At 31.7% G+C, this 19753-nt stretch overlaps 2 protein-coding genes across 2 annotated transcripts in view; both read right to left on the reverse strand.

Moving 5' to 3' along the window:
- The window catches only part of LOC127712262 (probable serine/threonine-protein kinase roco8), a 42858-nt gene extending 32254 nt beyond the window's left edge, over positions 1–10604 (reverse strand). Inside the window, exon 1 of the mRNA XM_052218624.1 lies at positions 10510–10604. The gene's annotated coding sequence lies outside the window, so the exon portion shown is untranslated. The remainder of the gene's footprint in view (positions 1–10509) is intronic.
- A 3167-nt stretch (positions 10605–13771) lies between these two features.
- Positions 13772–19753, reverse strand: part of LOC127711838 (uncharacterized) — a 78911-nt gene continuing 72929 nt past the window's right edge. Inside the window, exons 6-7 of the mRNA XM_052217998.1 lie at positions 16184–16364; positions 13772–13815 (exon numbers count right to left, since the gene is read on the reverse strand). Coding sequence (XP_052073958.1) covers positions 13772–13815; positions 16184–16364 — 225 coding nt within the window. The remainder of the gene's footprint in view (positions 13816–16183; positions 16365–19753) is intronic.

The following is a 19753-nucleotide window of genomic DNA, read 5'->3' on the forward strand; positions in this document are numbered from 1 at the left end:
TTTACCATTTATCTTGAAAACAATTATAGATAAAGAGAAACATTTTATATAAAAAATTATCAGCAACACCAGGTCTACAAAATATGGACTTGGTTGAAATCGTCAGCTGTTATTTTATTGGAGTTATTGCCCCTTAAAGACGATTTTGTTTGCCTTTTTGCCTAATATCAAAAATATCATAATAGATAGAAGGATCTTTAAATTACAAAAATTATTAGCAAGACAAGATTACAAATAATTCAAAAAAGTTAAATTCATTTGACGACCCCTTATTAGAGTTATTACCATTAAATGTATTTGGGGTAACAATCGTCATTCAGTATTAACATATATATTAATAAAGAATTAGCTATGTATAGCTAAAAGAGTAAATAAATAAAATATATTAGGAAAAAGATACAGTGCTGTTATTTGAATGTGTCTCCCTTAGTAGTCATTTAAGGAAAAAACGCCTATATGGAGTCAAAAGAAAATTTCGGATATGTTGATTAATTAGTCTTGATTGTAATTTTTGCTATTAAATTGTCAATTTATCCATAAAAGTGTTCAATAGAAAAAACTTTGATTTGCTATATTACTTTCTATTCATTTATTGAAGTTTGAAGATTAAGAACAAAAAAGTAAAACACGAGACCCCTAGGAAACTGTATTATGATTCAACTGGTATTTTGGTGTAAAAATGATACAATAAAAATAAAATAAAATTTCAAGCAAAAAAGTGAAATCAAATTATTATTTTGACGTGTTCCTCCCTTTTTTTTTACATTACAGTGTATTTATGTCACGTCAAACGTCCTGTATATATATTTCTAAACGAGTAAAATATGTGGTAGGTAGATTGTATAAGGATGAAAAAGTAAAGGTCAAATCCAGATATAAAGTAAAACTTATCTTTAAGACACCCTGTTCTTAAAGATATTTATATACCAGGGTACCTTGTTTGTGAAAGCTGTAGCAATAAGATAATTGTAACAGCTTAAGACCAATAAATACATTATCATAAAATCATTCTTTTGATATAATTCATTTTCATTAAATTTTCAAGATAGAGAGAAGAGGAAAGAAAAGGACAGGAGAAAAAAAAAGAATGATATGTTTTGGTTGCAATTTGCCCAGTAATTTCAGACAGATGACAAGAGATGAAAAACTCAATTTGCCCTTATGGCTAGGCTCGCATAAAAAGATAAATGTGTTAAAATCGTCTTTTAAAGTCTTTAAACTTTTTTGTAACTTTTTTATCTAAAAAAAAATATGAAGTCAAATAACTGCAAAATTTGTAACTCGAATAATTCAATCTCTCTCCGTGTCCGATTTTCTTTCACGCGAGCCATCGTAGATTACCGAAATATAACGACTGAATTATTCGGGTTACAAAATTTGCTTAAAGCTGACATTTTATGTTGTCCAATTGTTATGAAAATTTTACGATTGATCAATACCAATTGACCATAACATTCCTGTCTTGTTCTTACTACTTTATATAAACATGTTTATAAGCCTAGAACAAACAGCATTAATTTTGAATTTCAAGTCCAAACAGGAGACAAAGTGGCTGGTGATTGATTAACTGAAATTCATATCAGTAAAATAATGTTTGTGAATTATTTAAGAAACACAATTACTGTTCTTAAAAGGAATTCGAAAGTCTAATTGGAAGAAAGAATTACAAGTTTAGTTTCACAATTTCGGAATTTGTACCTTAGACACCAATACAATGATGGTTGCTAGGCATTTTCTAACTATACGAGAATGGCTGCTAAATTCAATGTTGACAATATTGATCCCTTATCTTTCATTTAGGATCCATATCATAGTTCATATTAATCTGAACCCAACTATGTATGGTTGCTAGGTATTTTTATATCAAGTAAGGGTCGTTGCTAAGAACTAATGACATGACCTTGACCTCCAGCATTTTGCTTTATTACCAAATAAAATCAATAATCATTGTGAGGACTTTTTATATATACTGTATGGGTTTATTTGTTACAATTTCTAAACAAAAATTAATAAATATACTAAAAAAAAAAGACTGAAGGTCAAAGGTCAAGTTCATCAATAACGTTTGACCTTTGGGCTAACCTTAAAGTCTTTGAAGCACAATATGTCTAAAGTGATTTTCATCCTTTATCTGTCACTGTTTTTTAGCAATTCTAATAACAATGTCAAAATTCTATTACAAAATAACAAAAATGACATTTTTACGTTCCCATAGCAACCACCCTAGCAACCGTTTTCCCAAACCTTTAGTTATGCATTATTCCTAGGCAACAGTGATGTTTGCATTTATTACCTCAGTATAATTGGTTTTGGATGCAAAAGTGTGAAATTATATCATTCAAAATGTCTATAATTTGCCTTCTTGAATACATTGAAAACTCCATTATCTAAATCAGTGATGTCCCCTTCTTCCCTATTAACAGAATTAATTGTTATTTTTTTATCTTACTCATTAAGTGTTATATTTAAATGAGCAAAAGTCAAAATGTTCATCAAAATTGAAATGTGTGCACGATAACTGCTTAAAATGGGTCATTTTTGTTCGTTAAAATATGCATTTTTGAGGCAAAATCCAAAGGGACCCGTTACCATGGCAACGAGGACATAAACAATTGTGTTGTCAACATATTTCTTGTTTGTTTATCGATAGCTACCAACAAACACAATTTCTAGAAAATCTGAGACTATACGTGCCGCAACTTGGTTGGTGGTTATAGAGAATTGCTATTAATCAAAGGTTATTTTAGTATCACTAAGGATAATCTTTAACTGAAAACGTGAAAATTAAGGGCATACGATACAGTAGCAAGGGCAGATAATAACGTTTTCAATACTTTTCGTGTTGTTTTCATGATGTTGTTAATCAGAACGTTGTAATTTCGCGATGTTTCTTAAAATAATGATTACATTTTGCGACGTCGCTTTAGATGTAGTCACATTTGCGGAAAAATCCACTGACGTCATAATCCGATTGCGCGAATTTGAAAAAAGGTACCTCCTAAAAATATTGACCATATCACTAAAATTGTAATATTTATTCTTTAGTAATGAAGTCAACAGTATTTACTTGAAATGTGAAAAAAAAAATCAAATCCACAGTCATAGTTTTGTATGTGTTTTATTTCATATAGGAAATGAATAAAAGATATGTAAATAAAATAATACGTCGAGGAGACAGAAACCCAACTACACAAAAAGCCCAATAAATAATTCAACGTACTGTCTTGACCATAATATAGTATCTATATATACACCATTTGGCAAGCTCTAAATCGTACAAGCTAAGGTAACCTATCTATTGATACAGAATCATGCAATGGTTTGCTCTAATATCGACTGCTGTACTTCCTATGAAATGTTATACTACACCGCAATGGACTATATATATTGAGATAATTACGAAATAAATGTGGATTTTTTGTGTGTCGAAGGCCGTACGATGACCTTTAATTGTGTTTATCTTCGTTATTTGAACTATGATTGATAAAGTTGTCTCATACCAAATGTCCTTATTTTTATATTATCCCATCTACTTTTTTTTGTAATTTATAATTGTTTGTCATGTCGGGGCCTTTTGAATAATTAAAAGCTATGACCAAGCTGTGTTGTCTACATGAAATGTAGGACTAATTTCGGACAGAGATGCAAATGGTTTTTTTTTTATTAGATTTTTTTTTTTTTTTCCGGTAACGGTATTTCTTTTCTAAAAGTAATCTACTAAAATACTTTTTCTATCCAAGTTTCGTAACAATTCATAAAGGTTTGGCAAATAGTTTATGGTACTTTACGAGTAACTATCTTTATAAATATTAATGATAAATATCATTGATTTCGAAAAAAAAACCTTGGCTATACCACTGAACTTGACAGCGTAGTCGTGAACGACGGGAAAGATTACACGACGTTGTTGCGATTAAAACTTATTTCAACGTAATTTAGCGCCTTATTGGCAAACGTCCCGTTTGCCATTAAAATCATGGTTTATTGCTTTTATTGAAAAAACAAGCACATGGACCCCCATTTTTTTCTTTTGCAATCAATCAAAATTCTAAGAAAAAATCAACGATCAAATTGTTTCTGCATTTCTGAATAGACGCAAAAATGTTGGCAATTTCTTTATTTCACTAAAAGTAATATAATCTAAAAAAAAAAAACAAAAATTAAGTTAAACCTTAAACTTGTTACAGCATTTTGATGCCGTGGTTCAAAGGAACATTTTACAAAAAAACCGGTTAAATTATGACTGTTCGTTCAAAAGTATTGAATGCAGATGCTGTGCTAAGAAACTACAAAGTTATGTGTAATTTACCAAGCAACCAAACGATTTCAAATGATGGAAGTGTGTTTTTGTATATTCCACTTCTATACTTTCTGTACATTAATTTTCGATACTTTGTTGCTTACAACTGCCCAACATAACCAGTTATATGTATACATATTATCTTCAGTTTTTATCCGTATTCAGTTGACCAATAAATTTTTAGAAAAAAATGAAACAATCTCTCAATCTTTTTTGGAAAAAGTGTTTGTCACAGTTGAGCGTGATTTGTGCATAGTCCGATAAAAAGATTAGCTTTTAATAACTTGAAAATCTGTGCTGTACAAGGTTTGTGTCATTGTCAACTCACTGCAATTCATTACTAAGAAGTCCACTGCAAAAGCGTTTTCTACCTGTCATACACGCGGGAGGTTAAAGGTAGCTATAAAACCAGGTTTAGCCTATCATTTCCTTCGGAAAAGAATGTAACAAGCAAGGATTATGACGGTTGTTTTTCGTTTATTCCGTTGGTTGACGAAGTCTCATTGCATTTGTCAGTTTTTATGGACTTGCCCATTTTTTAAATTACCTTGGAGTTCCGTATTTTTGTTATACTTTTTTCGATAATTCCTCTGGCACTGTTTCCAAGACATATAGCAGTTTACAGTTTTTCCTTTTTACTATGGTCAAATACCGGTCTGCTTATTTGACAAAGTTGGTATATTTTATCATAACCGAATATTTTGGCATGAAAATTAAATACATGAAAGGTGAGGTGGGAAACCAACTGTCAGTGCCATTGTTACTTGATGAAAACGATTATGACTTAGGCAGATATTTCATTAACGGCTTAGGTGTCAATTCTGAATCCTAAAACATTTTTCGGCCAAAGACAATTTCATAGTTTTAGTTTATCACCGAAGAATTCTTATATGATTTATATATATACAAAAACTTAAATGTGATTGGGCCGTTAATCTTTTTTCTTGGGATACACTTTGATGGACTATTTGCCGAAACTACTGTATTATAACCTGTGTAAGCACTGTCGATTTTACTTTTCACGTAACATATATGAATGGAATCCAGAGGTTTCGAAAAAAAAAACTAAACACTGAATAAACTGGAATATGTGTCCATGTTACAACATGCCCTGCTCGTACTAGCATGTGTCTATGTTCAGTGAACTTTGAAATATGGGTTAAAACCTTATAATATGGCATAAAGTTTGCCTCACAATAAACAAGTGTACTATGTTTTGAGTTAAAGTGACCAAACTTCATGGTTATTAACCATAATCAAATATTTTAAACTGATACGGGAAAGAATAACGGACGGAAGGACGGAGATACCCGAAAACATACCCCCTCCCCCGCTCTTACTATTGTACTCGGGGAATATACAAAAAATAAAAGTTTGAATTGATTAGAAACCTATTTGATTGATATGTCAACTAGGCTGCTGACATTATATAAAACACTTCGTATTTAATCCTACAAGAAACATTTTGAAATGTATGAAATCCTCATCTTGTGCAGTCAAAATTTGAACCCTTTATAATATTGTTCAGAACACTGAAGACATTGGTGAATCCAACGATATTGTCAAATCAGTCTACATACTGACTTTTCTTAAACTCGGGTGGGGTTGGGTTGGGTTGGATTGGGTTGGTGGAGAGGGGGGGGGGGGGGGGGGGGGGGGTTATATGCAACATTTCGATTAACGAACCAATACTAGTAAATAATATCATAAATAACACATTTTTCCTTATTTGATCCTGAATATTTTATGGATCTAGTGATTCTAATCATCTTTCAATTCATTAAAACCTAGAGTTGCCACATTAGCTGACAGCAAAAACCTTCTTATGAAGATACAACAAATATAAGTTAAATATCCATTCTTCATTTTCTTGTACAATAACAGTTAATAGTAAGATTTTATTCTTTATTAAAAATCAGGCCTACGTTTCTAATATGCAATAATGTGCTATATTCAATATTAATGAATTCATATGGAATTTAAATTTATTTATGTTGTACATGTTAAAACGTACATTTTATGTAATGAGTTGATTGATAAATCTCGTTAAAAAATTAAGAAGAAGTTTTTAACAATTCCCTTTAAAACCGATCGACAGAGGAAGTAATTGTGGTTTAAATTTCGTTGATGGCTTTCAAAACCCATGAATCCAGTTGCATATGCCGTATTTACACGAAGAAACCACACGTTTTACAATGTGTGAGGAGATCATGAATGACAATAATTGGGATATAGTAGCCAAAACTTGGATATCATAAACCCATCATATCAGCGACAGGCATTTATTGTTTTATAGATGACTTTCTTTTCGCGTATTTTCCCGTTCATTTCCGATGTCATAATGCTTTCTTTATAACGTCAGAGTAAGATTGTGCAATGACGTCATTTATGTTGATAAACTCTGGTCAATCGGCATAATCATTAAAACAAAGTGCAACTCGAAATCGTTTTATAACAAGTGAAACGCCTCAGTTGTTTCAAATTAACCTGGTGTTGTGATAACAGGGGGTTTCATATTGCTGTTTCTACTGGAGTTAAATTTCGTTCAACTCTTTAATGTGAATTGACACAAGTCATTAATTGAAACCCCCGATGGAAAACTAATGGCAAACAGAATAACACCTGTACTCTATTCACTTAGTTGATCGTGGATGTTCAATTGACACAATTTATTTATTTGAAAACGGCCAACAGTAAACAAACCACAAAATAGAAAATTCAATACTGAGCAACACGAACTAAACCAAAATACCTAGGGTGATCTCAGGTGCTTCGGAAGGGGTTAGCAGGTCCTGCTCAACAGGTGACATCCATTATGTTGCTCATGTTAGTACAAACCCAGTGATAAGTTTTATTCGGTAGGTCATATTCGAGGAAAAGACGTCGGGATTGTGGTAATGACAGTTAGAACATATCCGTCGTCAAATGTGAAACAGATATTCCATAATGGTCAAGTAACTCGTGATTGCATCCGTAACATTTTCTAAGAAATGATTAATGTGTTATACCACCAACTCATAGTACGTCATATCCTGTACGTGTCATGCGAAAAAGGGTTGAAAAAAGTATTCCCTTGAATTTGACGTTTTTAAGAAATTAACCCGGCTTTTCAGTGCAGAAACCAATTTCTGAGTCATAAACATATATCTTTGGTGTTTCAAAGCACCATTCTTTTTTTTATTTGGTTTTTCTATAACAGATTTCAGAAACTTGAAGTGACATGGTTACTAAAGCTTGTAAACAGGTAACAAATGGATGAACATTTCATTAGTTTAATGACGGTGATAATTACTATCTTATATGAAATAAAATGTGATGTGAAGTTTTCACTGTAGTACTGGACAGGATAAAGACTAACTTATGCAAAGTATTTCTTTATTTGACACAAAGATAAATTCTGCACATTTTTTTTTTGAAAAATGCAAAATATACAAAGAATAATAGGGAGAAACAAGGGTGGTGTTACTCATATTAACTTCACCACTTTGAACTCTTCCGTATGATAAATAAAAAGGATTATGGGAATTTAATAAGCACTATTGGGATGATTGAAATCTACCGTTCAACCGAATCAATTCAATCAATTGATTCTGAAACAAACTAGAGGCTCTAAAGAGCCTGTGTCGCTCACCTTCGTCTATGTGCATATTCAACAAAGGACTCTCTCCAACATTGAATTCATGACAAAATTCTGTTTTGTTGATCTTGTACTGCTGATCATTTAGTGTGTTAAGTTTCTCTCCATGTTCTTTAGTTTTTGCTCAAAACACAAAAGAGGGTAAAAAATTCCTCATTTAAGGGCAATCACTCCTATAAAGAGTGGCAGTCTACAAACTATATAGGCAAACTTTGACTTGTTAGTAGATCTTGCCTTGCTGATCATTTTTGTGATTTAAAGTGTCTATTTATCTATTATAATTTTTATAATAAAAGGCAAAACCCCCCGAAAGTGTTAAAAATCGTGATTGAAGGGCAATAACTCCAATAAGGAGTCGTCGACGATTTCCTCATTATTGTTTGAATTGTAGATTTTGTCTTGCTGATAATATTTGCTTATTTAAGTTTCTATCTATCTAATACGGTTTTTAAGATATAAGGCAAAAACGCAAAAAAATGGTAAAGATTATCACCAAAGAGCATTAAATTTAATAAAGAGTCGACTGACAATTTCGACAATGTCAACTTATTTCTAGAACTTGTCTTGTTGATCATTTTTGCTTATTTAAGTTTCTATCTATTTTTTATAATTTTCAAGATATAAGGCAAACACGCAAAAAATTGGTAAAAATCATCTTCAAAGGGCAATAACTCTAATAAAGAGACGACTGAGGATTTCGACCATGTCGACTAATTTGTAGAACTTGTCTTGCTGATTAGTTTTTGCAATTAAATGCTTCTTTGACCTATTATAGCTTTCAAGATAATAGGCAAAAATGAAAAAAAAATGGTAAAATTTGTCATTTAAGGGCAATAACTCCTATAAAAAGTCGTCTGACAGTTTTGACGTATATAGACAATTAGTAGAGCTCATCATTCTGAACATTTCGGCTTCAGTCAGATTTTCTCTATTTATAACGGTTTTCAAAATAATAGACAAAACTTGCATTTTACCCCTATGTTCTATTTTTAGCCGTGGTAGCCATCTTAGTTGGCAGGCAGGGTCATTGGACACATTTTTGAAACTAGATACCCCAATATTGATTTTGACCAAGTTTGGTTAAATTTGACCCAATAGTTTCAGAGAAGAAGATTTTTGTAAAAGTTAACGACGGACGACGACAGACGACGACGGACGACGACAGACGACGGACGCCAAGTGATGAGAAAAGCTCACTTGGTCCTTTGGGCCAGGTGATCTAAATAATGAAACACATTTTAGAATAAGATTCAATTGAATCCAAAGTACAATGGAGTCAATTATATCAAATCAATTGAGGCAATTTATTTAATAAACTGTGTGAACAGTCGAACCTTTAAATATACCAGCTGGACACTTTTTGACTCACAAGACATACATTGTAACAAATGGTCCAATCTCGGTAACGTCAATTGCACTGCTGCGCAATATAATCAATTGAATCAGTTGAGTTTCAAATTCGTTTGAAAAGCCGATTTAGAAAATCAATTTATCACAAATTTAAAATAACACACTTGATTCAATTTAATTAACTTTTCATGGTCGTTTAATTGAATACATGAAATTCAGAATTCAATTAAATCAATTAAATCAACTGTCCTGTATGGATCAAGTGAATAAAGTTAGTTATCTGAACCTATAATAATATTGTTACCATTACTAATTACCATTAAATGTAAATCAACTAAAAATCGTTCTGAAAGAAAAACTTAAAGATGCATTCATTCAAAATTGGCATAGTCAAATTGACAACTCATCCAGAGGAGAATTTTATGGTCTTTTTAAAACAATGTTTGGCTTAGAAAACTATCTTGTACAATTATCACCAATCGAACGTGAATATATTTCAAAATTAAGATGCTGTAATGTAAAAGTTCCAGTAGAGCTGGGTAGATGGTACAATATTCCAAAAGACGAGAGGACATGTAATTTGTGTTTAAATGCTATTGGTAATGAATATCATTATTTATTTGAATGCAATTCTGTATTAATAAAAAGTATCACAAATCAGCACATTCCAGAATACTATGTTAAATATCCCAGTGCAGCAAAAATGAAAGGACTACTATCATTGGTTAATATTAATGTACTTAAAAATGTATCTTTATTCGTTTCAAAGTTAACGAAAATATTATAAAGTAAAGTAATTATTAATATATTTCATTTCTAAGTTGGTCTATTTATTTCTATGATTGTATGTGATTGTATTTTGTATATATTTACCTCTTGTTTCACATGTCAATGTGACGGAGTGTTTTTAAATAAAGCATATTGTATTGTTAATGGATAAGAACTGCCATATAAAAGAATCGGACTGGACAATTTCGATTGAGTCTACTAGCCATGGGTTACTTGAACTTCAAAATATGACACAAAATTGACTAGTTTGACATGCAGAGTTCAATTGAGCCAACTGCTTCAGTTGCACCACTAATGGCATCAAATAAATCCAGGTTATTAAACAATGAAAAAACTCAGAACTGGTTGTTTCACATTAATAATGTAACTGACCTACTCAAAATGGCAATTAAAATCCTGCGGTTTTTTTTTTTTTTTTTTATATTAAAACTACCTTCAGATCCGAAGTTGCTTTCCCTTCGTCTCCAACAACGAAAAACGAACAAGACAAATACCACTGCTACTAGAACTACAATTCCTGCTATAATACAAGCACTGAAATACAATTGAAATCATAGACATAACAAATAGATAACAGAAAGGTTTTCAGAGATCGTTTTAGTTATTTAGCACATATCATCAATTACTAAAGTATATAATAATGTATAAAATTTAAGTCAAACAGCCCCTGTCGTATCTTTTAAATAACGTTTTATTTTGCTTTTGTTTCTTTGTTTTTATACACTTAACGTTCGGATTTATGTAACTACTTTCAAAAGTCAGTTCTATCCATACAAGGAAAGAGGGAATTTCAAAAATCACGAAACTGGGTTCGAATCAGTGGTTATATACTCATGAAAGCATCAAACTTACTATATTGACTTTTGCTTTACCTAATTTCATTATATGTTATCAGTCAAAAAAATACATGAAGCATTAGTAAAAACACTATTTCTGGCCATATCTTTCCCTTCTGTTACATTAAGATTTTTCGAACTTGCTTTTTAAGTATGGCTACAAAAGTACAAAAATAGATGCCAAATAACCAAATAAATTTGTCACTCTGACTATAAGTGTGTTATTTGATGAATACCACATGTTTTGTTTTCTTGATAATAGGTGGTAATTGCATGAATGACTTAAAAGTAAATACACAACAGTTATCCATATTCATTATTGTGAATATTTAGTTAATTACAAATGTAAATATGTAATACAAATTGTGTGTAGGTTTTATAGGAAGAAAAATAACATTTCATTTTTTTTTAAATAATAATAATTATAATAATAATACATTTAATAATAATTATTTATTCATAGATGGTTATACAGTTAGCTTTTAAACTTATCTTCCCTGAGGCCCTCGTGAAATAGATTGAAATAAAACGAACAAAGAATAACAAAAAAACCAATCAAATACACACATTAATTTATGTTTTGGGAATTAATATAACACAAACTTTCCTTCATTCATTTTAATATCTACGTCCAATGACTAGTTCTAAATATGTTTAAATAAACAAAATTTCAATTAACTTCATTATTCCTGTCCTGGAGTGGTAATATCAGAAACTGGACATAATTATCTACATGTTAACAAACTCAGTTTTTGTTTTAAATATCTGTTTGTTAAGTAATATTATCTGTTCCTTTATCAGCATGAGATGACAGACTTACAGCTCTACTTTATCATTTTATAATTTAGAGAAGATATGAAACTTTCATTCTGAAGGGTCCCGCTGAATACAAAGTCTTTAAAAAATCTATAAAACTTACCTTAAATTATATTCATAATATATTAACATGAATAGTATATTTCAAACTATATTGATACATAATTTCTTCTCTGATATTAGATTTGATGTTATATCTATTTCTAATAATGACTCTACTTATAATTTCTATTGATTGTGCAATACAGCTATGAATTTGGATTGAGATTATATATTTGACATAACAGTGTTTCTGACACAGAACGAATGTGGTGTAAGAACTTTACAATTTGAAATTGGACATTTCCTTTTATGATCCAATATCCAAAATCTAAGTACATGGTTAGAATCAGCATATCATCGAACCCAAAAGAATTTAATTTTTGATGAAATCAAACAAAGTTTTATTTTGGAACCTTTGGACCTCAATGTGGACTAATTTGATAACAGGGCCCACAATCCAAAATCTAAATACACGGTTAGATTCAGCATATTAAAAAAAAAACCATATATTTAATGTTTGTTGAAATCAGGCAAAGTTTAATTTTGGAACCTGATTTGGATCAACTTGAAAACTGAGCCCTAAATAAATACATGTTTAGATTCAGCATATCAAAGAACCCTTCAATTCAATTTTTTGTTAAAATCATACCGAGTTTAATTTTGGACCCTTTGGATTTTAATGTAGATCAATTTGAAAACTGGTCCCATTATAAAAAATCTGTATACAGAGTAAGATACAGCATATCAAGAACCCCCATGAATTCATTTTTTTAACTATTAAAAAAAATGAATTTTGGACCCTCAGGACCTTTATTTGGGCCAATTTGAAAACGGGCATTTTAAGAACACCAAGAATGCAAGACTTTGAATCAAACCCCATTGAAATTGGTCAAGAAATAAGCAATGGATACAAAGTATTAGAAAAGTATTGATTTGGCCACTTTTTCCCAAACAGTTAGGGGCATAACCCCCAAAATCGATCACAACGTTCCTTATTTGGTATGGTGATGATGATGATGGATGGCTGCTTAACGTCCATCGGCAAATTAATATGCATATTCAGGACGAGAACATGTTAATGTAATATAACTATTTAACCTGCTTTGTACTAGACCGACACGCTGAGCCGGATTTGTAACGTGCTAGGTAACAGTTCACAGAAAGACGTGTCTCCTTACCCGAACATATTATTCTGATTCCGAGCCTCTACTCTTACTCCTTAATGGTGCGTGTTTAGCGGAGAAGCAGCAAATACCAATTTTAAAGTCTTTGGTTTGACCCGGGCGGGGTTCGAACCCACGACCTCCCGCACTCGAGGCGAACACGCTACCACGAGACCACCGAGGCGGTGTGTTTGGTATGGAACCTTGAGTTACAAGTTCATAGAGATCAATAGACTAATACTAATATTGTCCTGAAACCAGATAATCCTCGTTGTTTGCCCATTTTTTGGCCCTTCATTCCTAAACGGCTTGACCCATAACCCCAAAAATCAATCCGAACCTTCTTTTTAGGTATGGAACCTTGTGGTATAATTTCATAGAGACCCATACACTTATACACAAGTTATTGTTCTGAAACAAGAAAAACTTTCTGGCCCCTAATTTCTAAACAGGACAATTATCCCCAAAATCAATCCAAAACCTTCCTCTTGTGGTATGGAATCTTGTAGTACAATTTCATAGGGATCCATAGACTTATATTTAAGTTGTTGTCTGGAAAATAAATCTCTTCGGACGACGACGACGACGACATCGACGCTGACAACGTCATAACATACGACCGCAAAAACATTTGCGGTCAAATAAATCTGAATAACCTATCTGCAAATGGCTAAATAGAAAAACGGATGGCTACTTGTATAAACAAACCTACACCCAATTCCGTAAGTGAGAAGTCTAAGAAATATCCGGCGTATAAAAAAGGGACAAACAAAACAATATTATTAAATAGAAAACTTTGGAATAAAACTCGGGGAACAAATAAAGCGTTATTTCTTACTTACATTTCAATTTCAGAATAATTTCTACTATCTGTATTTGAATCTGAAATAAGTTAAGTATCAACAATCATCATTTGTAAGATTCCTTTGTTACGTTTAGTTGCCCTATTGCAATTAGCTGGTCATTTATTACTAAGTATAGGCTTTAGAGCACATCTGATTAGCACGATGCAGATTTCAGTATTCGAAACAAGATATACCCTTTTCCTAAAACAGTTGAGGACTTTGAAATTAAAGGTGTGCTATAATTCATTTGAACGGAATATTAAATCGTGACATACGAATCGAAGTTGTTGGGTGCTCTATCCGACAAGATTCAATAATATGAGGCGTAGGTTGGAATGTTTATGGATTGGTGTGTTACAAAAGTAATAAGAGTATTACTACATTTAACAGAATTTATCTCTTAGACTAGACGAAGGCAATCTTGAACACATGTGGTTGTCAACTTCACAAATTATACATGATGGTCTTTAAGTATAGATTCTAGGTACTGATTTTGATTATCATCTTAATTACGTGTTATAGTGTTCTTTTTATTTGTCTGTGCATATATAATTTTAACCTTTACTGTTTAGTCTTTTTCATTTTTTGTATATACTTTAGGCGTGGCTAGGTACTTAGACATCCCGTCATTGTGTTATTGTGCTATGGTCATTTTTTGTATTCTCGTCTTTCATTTTAATTTATAAAGTGCCTATATACCTTTTTCCTTTGTTGAAATAGTTATTTGTTTTTATAGTGATTAAGATTATAACACAGTGTTGACTGCTGTTCCCCAATTTTTGACATTTTCCCCTTTATGTTTGTTTATTTTGCTCACACATTGTTGTCAGTATAATGGAATTTTACGCGACTGTCAAACATAGGTTTATCTAGCTATACAACCAGGTTTAATCCAACATTTTCTACATAAGGAAATGCCAGTACCAAGTCAGGAATATGACAGTTGTTTTTCATTCGTTTGATGTGTTTGAGCTTTTGATTTTACCATTTGATAAGGAACTTTCCGTTTTAAATTGATGGCAGATTTATAAATTGCGTAATTGTCCGTGGAAAAGAGTAAACTATAGCGTCACAATTACATAACGACATACATAATTGCCCGGGACTCACAGAGTTTTACAAACAAATACACAGGGAAACACTTTCGGCTTTTCCTCTTGGTGGTTTACAGTAAGATGTGACCTTTAATTCAGAAGAGAGACAATAGGTCCTGTACCATCTTAATTCCGCGATGAATAAAAGCACTGCTGTTTTAGAAGCGAAATATTTAGGAAAGGAATTGTAGTTAATATCATAGCGTCAATGGCTAGCAAAGTATATAAAGTGAGGGGTGAAATCACAGGATGCCACTTTGACTTAAATTGTTAAAAAAATTTTTTTTTATTAACACCCAAATAAATGTTATTTTAAAAGACAAATTGTTTAATTCTTTTATTCAAACTGCATTTCGGTGTATTTAAGGAAGTTCATTTTGCCTAGATAGTTAAAAGACTATGTTAAACAGGTACCATGCAGAGAGTAAGAAATGCTTATTTTCCCGGGCACATCATTTCACTCCTAAAGTTTGTTTCATTGTGTATTACTTCCTCACTTAGGACATATTAGTCGCCATCCCGATTTGGTTTACCATAATGGAAGGTCCATTTCACAAATGGTTATGAATATGCACCCGTTGTCGTTCTCCTAATCTACTTTCCTAAGGACTTTCTACCTAAAAATTATACGAAATTAACACACTTTTAGTAATTTTTGTCCTCAATGCTTTACAACTTCGTGCTTTATTTGGTCTTTCAAATTGTTAGATTCGAGCGTCACCGATGAGTCTCATAAATGTGGGCGAAACGCTACAATATGAACCTGGTATCTTTGATGAGTTTTCTTTCCACCAAATTGAAAGGAACTTTCGTCTCGCATCGTTTATTATAATATCAAACTATCAAATACGAAATCGGTCGCTATAAATGTTTGATTTAGTAAATAGATCAGACGGACATTATGTAATTTATATATCTAGAAAAGTTTGCATTTTGCGCAGATAATATATAATCTAAATATATAAATGTATGTCAAAAGAATTTTGTTGGATCATTATCAAGCATTTAGAAAATATTATTTTGGGATACCAAGTACTTGTTTTAATTATCACAATTATATTGATTTACAATATTTGCAGTAAAAAAGTGTAAAAAAAAAAATTGATTAATCACATACATTTTGTACACTACAATAACATTGATTGATTGATTATTTCGTGCATATTAAGGACCATTGCAAATTAGCATGCGCTTGAAGCGAAATGCAGGGGTCCCTTGCTTTCATTACGTATACATTTTCAAAAACAGTATCCAATCGTGTAATACGGTTTTCAAATGTATAATTTCTCCCAATAAATTATTTAAACTTACGTTCACAGTCTTCTTTGAATTCATAAGATATCGGTAAAATACTTGATTGTTCTTTTCCAATTACACATGATATGTTGATATTTCCACATTCATTAGTTCGGTACACCAAATCAAACCTCATTGAGTACAAAAAAGAATCTTTAGTATAATTTGTCACTGAATACCTGGTTATGTCCCTGTTCTAAAATGTATAAAAGTTTAAGATTAAAAGCCAATTGTTCTGAAAAACAATTTTCCACCATTAAATTTTCAAAATAATTGATAAGAAGCTTCATCCGGTTTATTCGAAGTTACTATTGACACCCGATTATAGGTTTTTCCATACTGATTTTGATAAAAAATTTGATATCTATATACTTTTCCTAAAATAAGGGAGATATATTGCTACTTCCGGTCACTTCTTGTCTCATATGATAGCTTTAGTAACACTGATTCCTATATGGATATGGGTTCTATTTACCTTTGACTGAAAATAAATAAAACAAGGAAAGCAATGTTTGGGGAGATAATTCTTAAAATAACAAGCATTCTGTGAGTATTGCCTGGCAATACATAGGCACTACCGGTTAAAAAATCATTAGAGCGCTCATCAGGCAATTCTACATATAATTTATATTTCCAAGGGGCATAACTCTTTTAAAAATAATTGATCTGCACTGATTTTCGAACTCGTCAAAGACATTGCTGATGTAAACTTATGATATGATTTTCATAAAATTCTGGCAAGAATTGTACACATGAGAGCCCGTATATTGCAATTTTGAATATAATCAATATTTCGAAGAGACGTAACTCTTTTAAAAATACTTGATCGGCACTGATTTTTTAACTCGTCTAAGACATTTCTGGTATCAACTTATGATATAAGTTTCATAAAAATCTGTTATGAATTGTACACATGAGAGCGCTAACGATGCAATTTTCCATATAATTAATGTGTTTTAAAGAGGCATAACTCTTTTAAAAACAATAGATCGGCACTATCTTTCGAACTCGTCCAAGACATTACTAATATAAACCTATAATATAAGTTTCATAAAAATCTGTCAAGAATTGTACATATGAGAGCGCTAACAATGCAATTTTCCATATAATTAATGTTTCAAAGGGAAATATCTCTTTTAAAAAGAATAGATCGGCACTGATTTTCGAACTCGTCAAAGACATTGTTGATATAAACTTATGATATAAGTTTCATAAAATTCTGGCAAGTATTGTACACATGAGAGCCCGTATATTGCAATTTTAAATATAATCAATATTTCGAAGAGACGTAACTCTTTTAAAAATACTTGATCGGCACTGATTTTTAACTCGTCTAAGACATTTCTGAAATCAACTTATGATATAAGTTTCATAAAAATCTGTTATGAATTGTACACATGAGAGCGCTAACGATGCAATTTTCCATATAATTAATGTTTTAAAGGAGCATAACTCTTTTAAAAATAATAGATCGGCACTATTTTTTCGAACTCGTCCAAGACATTACTAATAAAAATCTATAATATAAGTTTCATAAAAATCTGTCAAGAATTGTACATATGAAAGCGCTAACAATACAATTTTCCATATAATTAATGTTTCAAAGGGGAATAACTCCTTTAAAAAAATAGATCGGCACTGATTTTCGAACTCGTCTAAGACATTGCTGAAATAAACATATGATATAAGTTTCATAAAAATCTGGCAAAAACTGTACATGTGACAGCGCTTACATTACCGGACGGACGGTCGCACAGACGGACGAACACACGGACGAATCGAATGGTATTTCAATGTCCTCCGCAACGCGTTCGCGGGGGACAAAAAGTCTTCGGCTAAACAGGGTGAGTTTAAAAAGTGCAATAACTGTTCGATATAATATTCAAAACATCTAAGCGACATCTCGCGAAACCACTTTAAACGACAAGAAAAACGTTTGGCAGAAGAAGAAAATAAAATAAAAACCAAAGGTTTTAAAAGAAGGTCTTTCAAAATTAAATTTCTAAATAATCGATAAAAAATCTACTTCCGGTTAACCAAAAGTTATATTGACGTCCAATAATAGGTTTCTACATACTGATTCAAAACATATATGCATGGTTTCGACATACTTACTTTTATCTGCAATAAGGGAGATAATTTGCTACTACCGGTTTAGAAAATGTCACTATTGATCTCATTTGATAATTTATTCTAACTGATTCCAAAAATATATGGTTTCCATATACTTTTGCCTTAAATAAGGGAGCTAATTTGCTAACTTCCAGTTTGGAAAATGTCACTTCCGCCTTCAAATAATATCTGTTTTTACAGTGATTGCAAAAATATATGGTTTCGATATACCTTAGCCTGAAATAAGAGAGATAGTTAGCAACTTCCGGTTTTTAGAAGGTCACTTCTGGTCTCACGTGATAATTTATGGATGCCAATTAAAAAGTGCAAACATGGCTTCTTGCGGTTTACTCAAGGTCACTTGACATTTCTCGTATGTCACCCAACATTTTGCAAAAGACCCTATGGCTTTATCATGAACCATATTGAAGTAATAATTAATTAACCTTCAATTGAAACATTTCATAGGCAGTTAAGATTTCAATGTATCATATCCTCATCACAATAAAACAAACATTTTGCGTTAGTTCTCATATATCCGTCTTAAAACTTTTCAGTGAAGATGCAGGAACAAGCAAAAGCAACAATTTAGAACATGACCTTGACCTTTGCTTCATTTGTTAAGTAAAGAACCAAAGACCTCAACAATAAAGACCCTATGTCTATACTGCTTACGGTTTATGAGTTACAAAAACAATAAATTGTGAAGGATAGATGTATCCTATCAGATGTCACTGGATCGCTTCGGTACAAATCAGTCAAAACTTCCTGAGGATGCAATGAACAATTAAGAATAAGAATTTTGTCGATATCTTTTTTTTTGTTACAAAGGAGATGTGGAAACAAGTAAAACAGTGTTTTGGGTGATACAATGAAAAGTGTTCGGCTAAACCAGGAGAGTTTCAAAAGTGTAATAACTCTTTGCATCATATGCAAAATATAAAAGCAACATCTTTGGAAACAACAATACAGCGCAAGAAACAAATTTGGCGGAAGAAGAAAACAAAATATTATTTATCAATTGTTTAAAATACAATTGTGAACGATCTTTGCCCTTCGAAACAATGATTAATTGATCGATGGTTGGTTGGTTGGTTGGATGGATGGCTGATTCAACACGTGGGACTTGGCTTCTTGTAACAAGCAAAATATGTAACACGGAAAAGTGTAAAGACCTAATAATCAGATCGAAATTAATAGGTCTATCCATGGAAAAGTGTAAAGACCTAATAATCGGATCAAAATCAATAGTTCTTTCCACGGAAAAGTGGAAAAACTTAATAATCAGAAAAAATTCAAAATGTCTTTCCACGGAAGTGTCGTTGATAATTCCATATCTCAAATTAACTGATCTGCACCAAAGTGTCTAGATTATATTAACATATTCATGTTATCAATACACTTAGTTTTAAAAGGCTTGAATAAATTAACTCTTTTTGCAGTTATAAGGGCCAAATAGTTGCTCTTCTCATG

Source organism: Mytilus californianus, unplaced genomic scaffold (assembly GCF_021869535.1).
Source record: "Mytilus californianus isolate M0D057914Y unplaced genomic scaffold, xbMytCali1.0.p SCAF_8, whole genome shotgun sequence".
Lineage (NCBI taxonomy): Eukaryota > Metazoa > Mollusca > Bivalvia > Mytilida > Mytilidae > Mytilus > Mytilus californianus.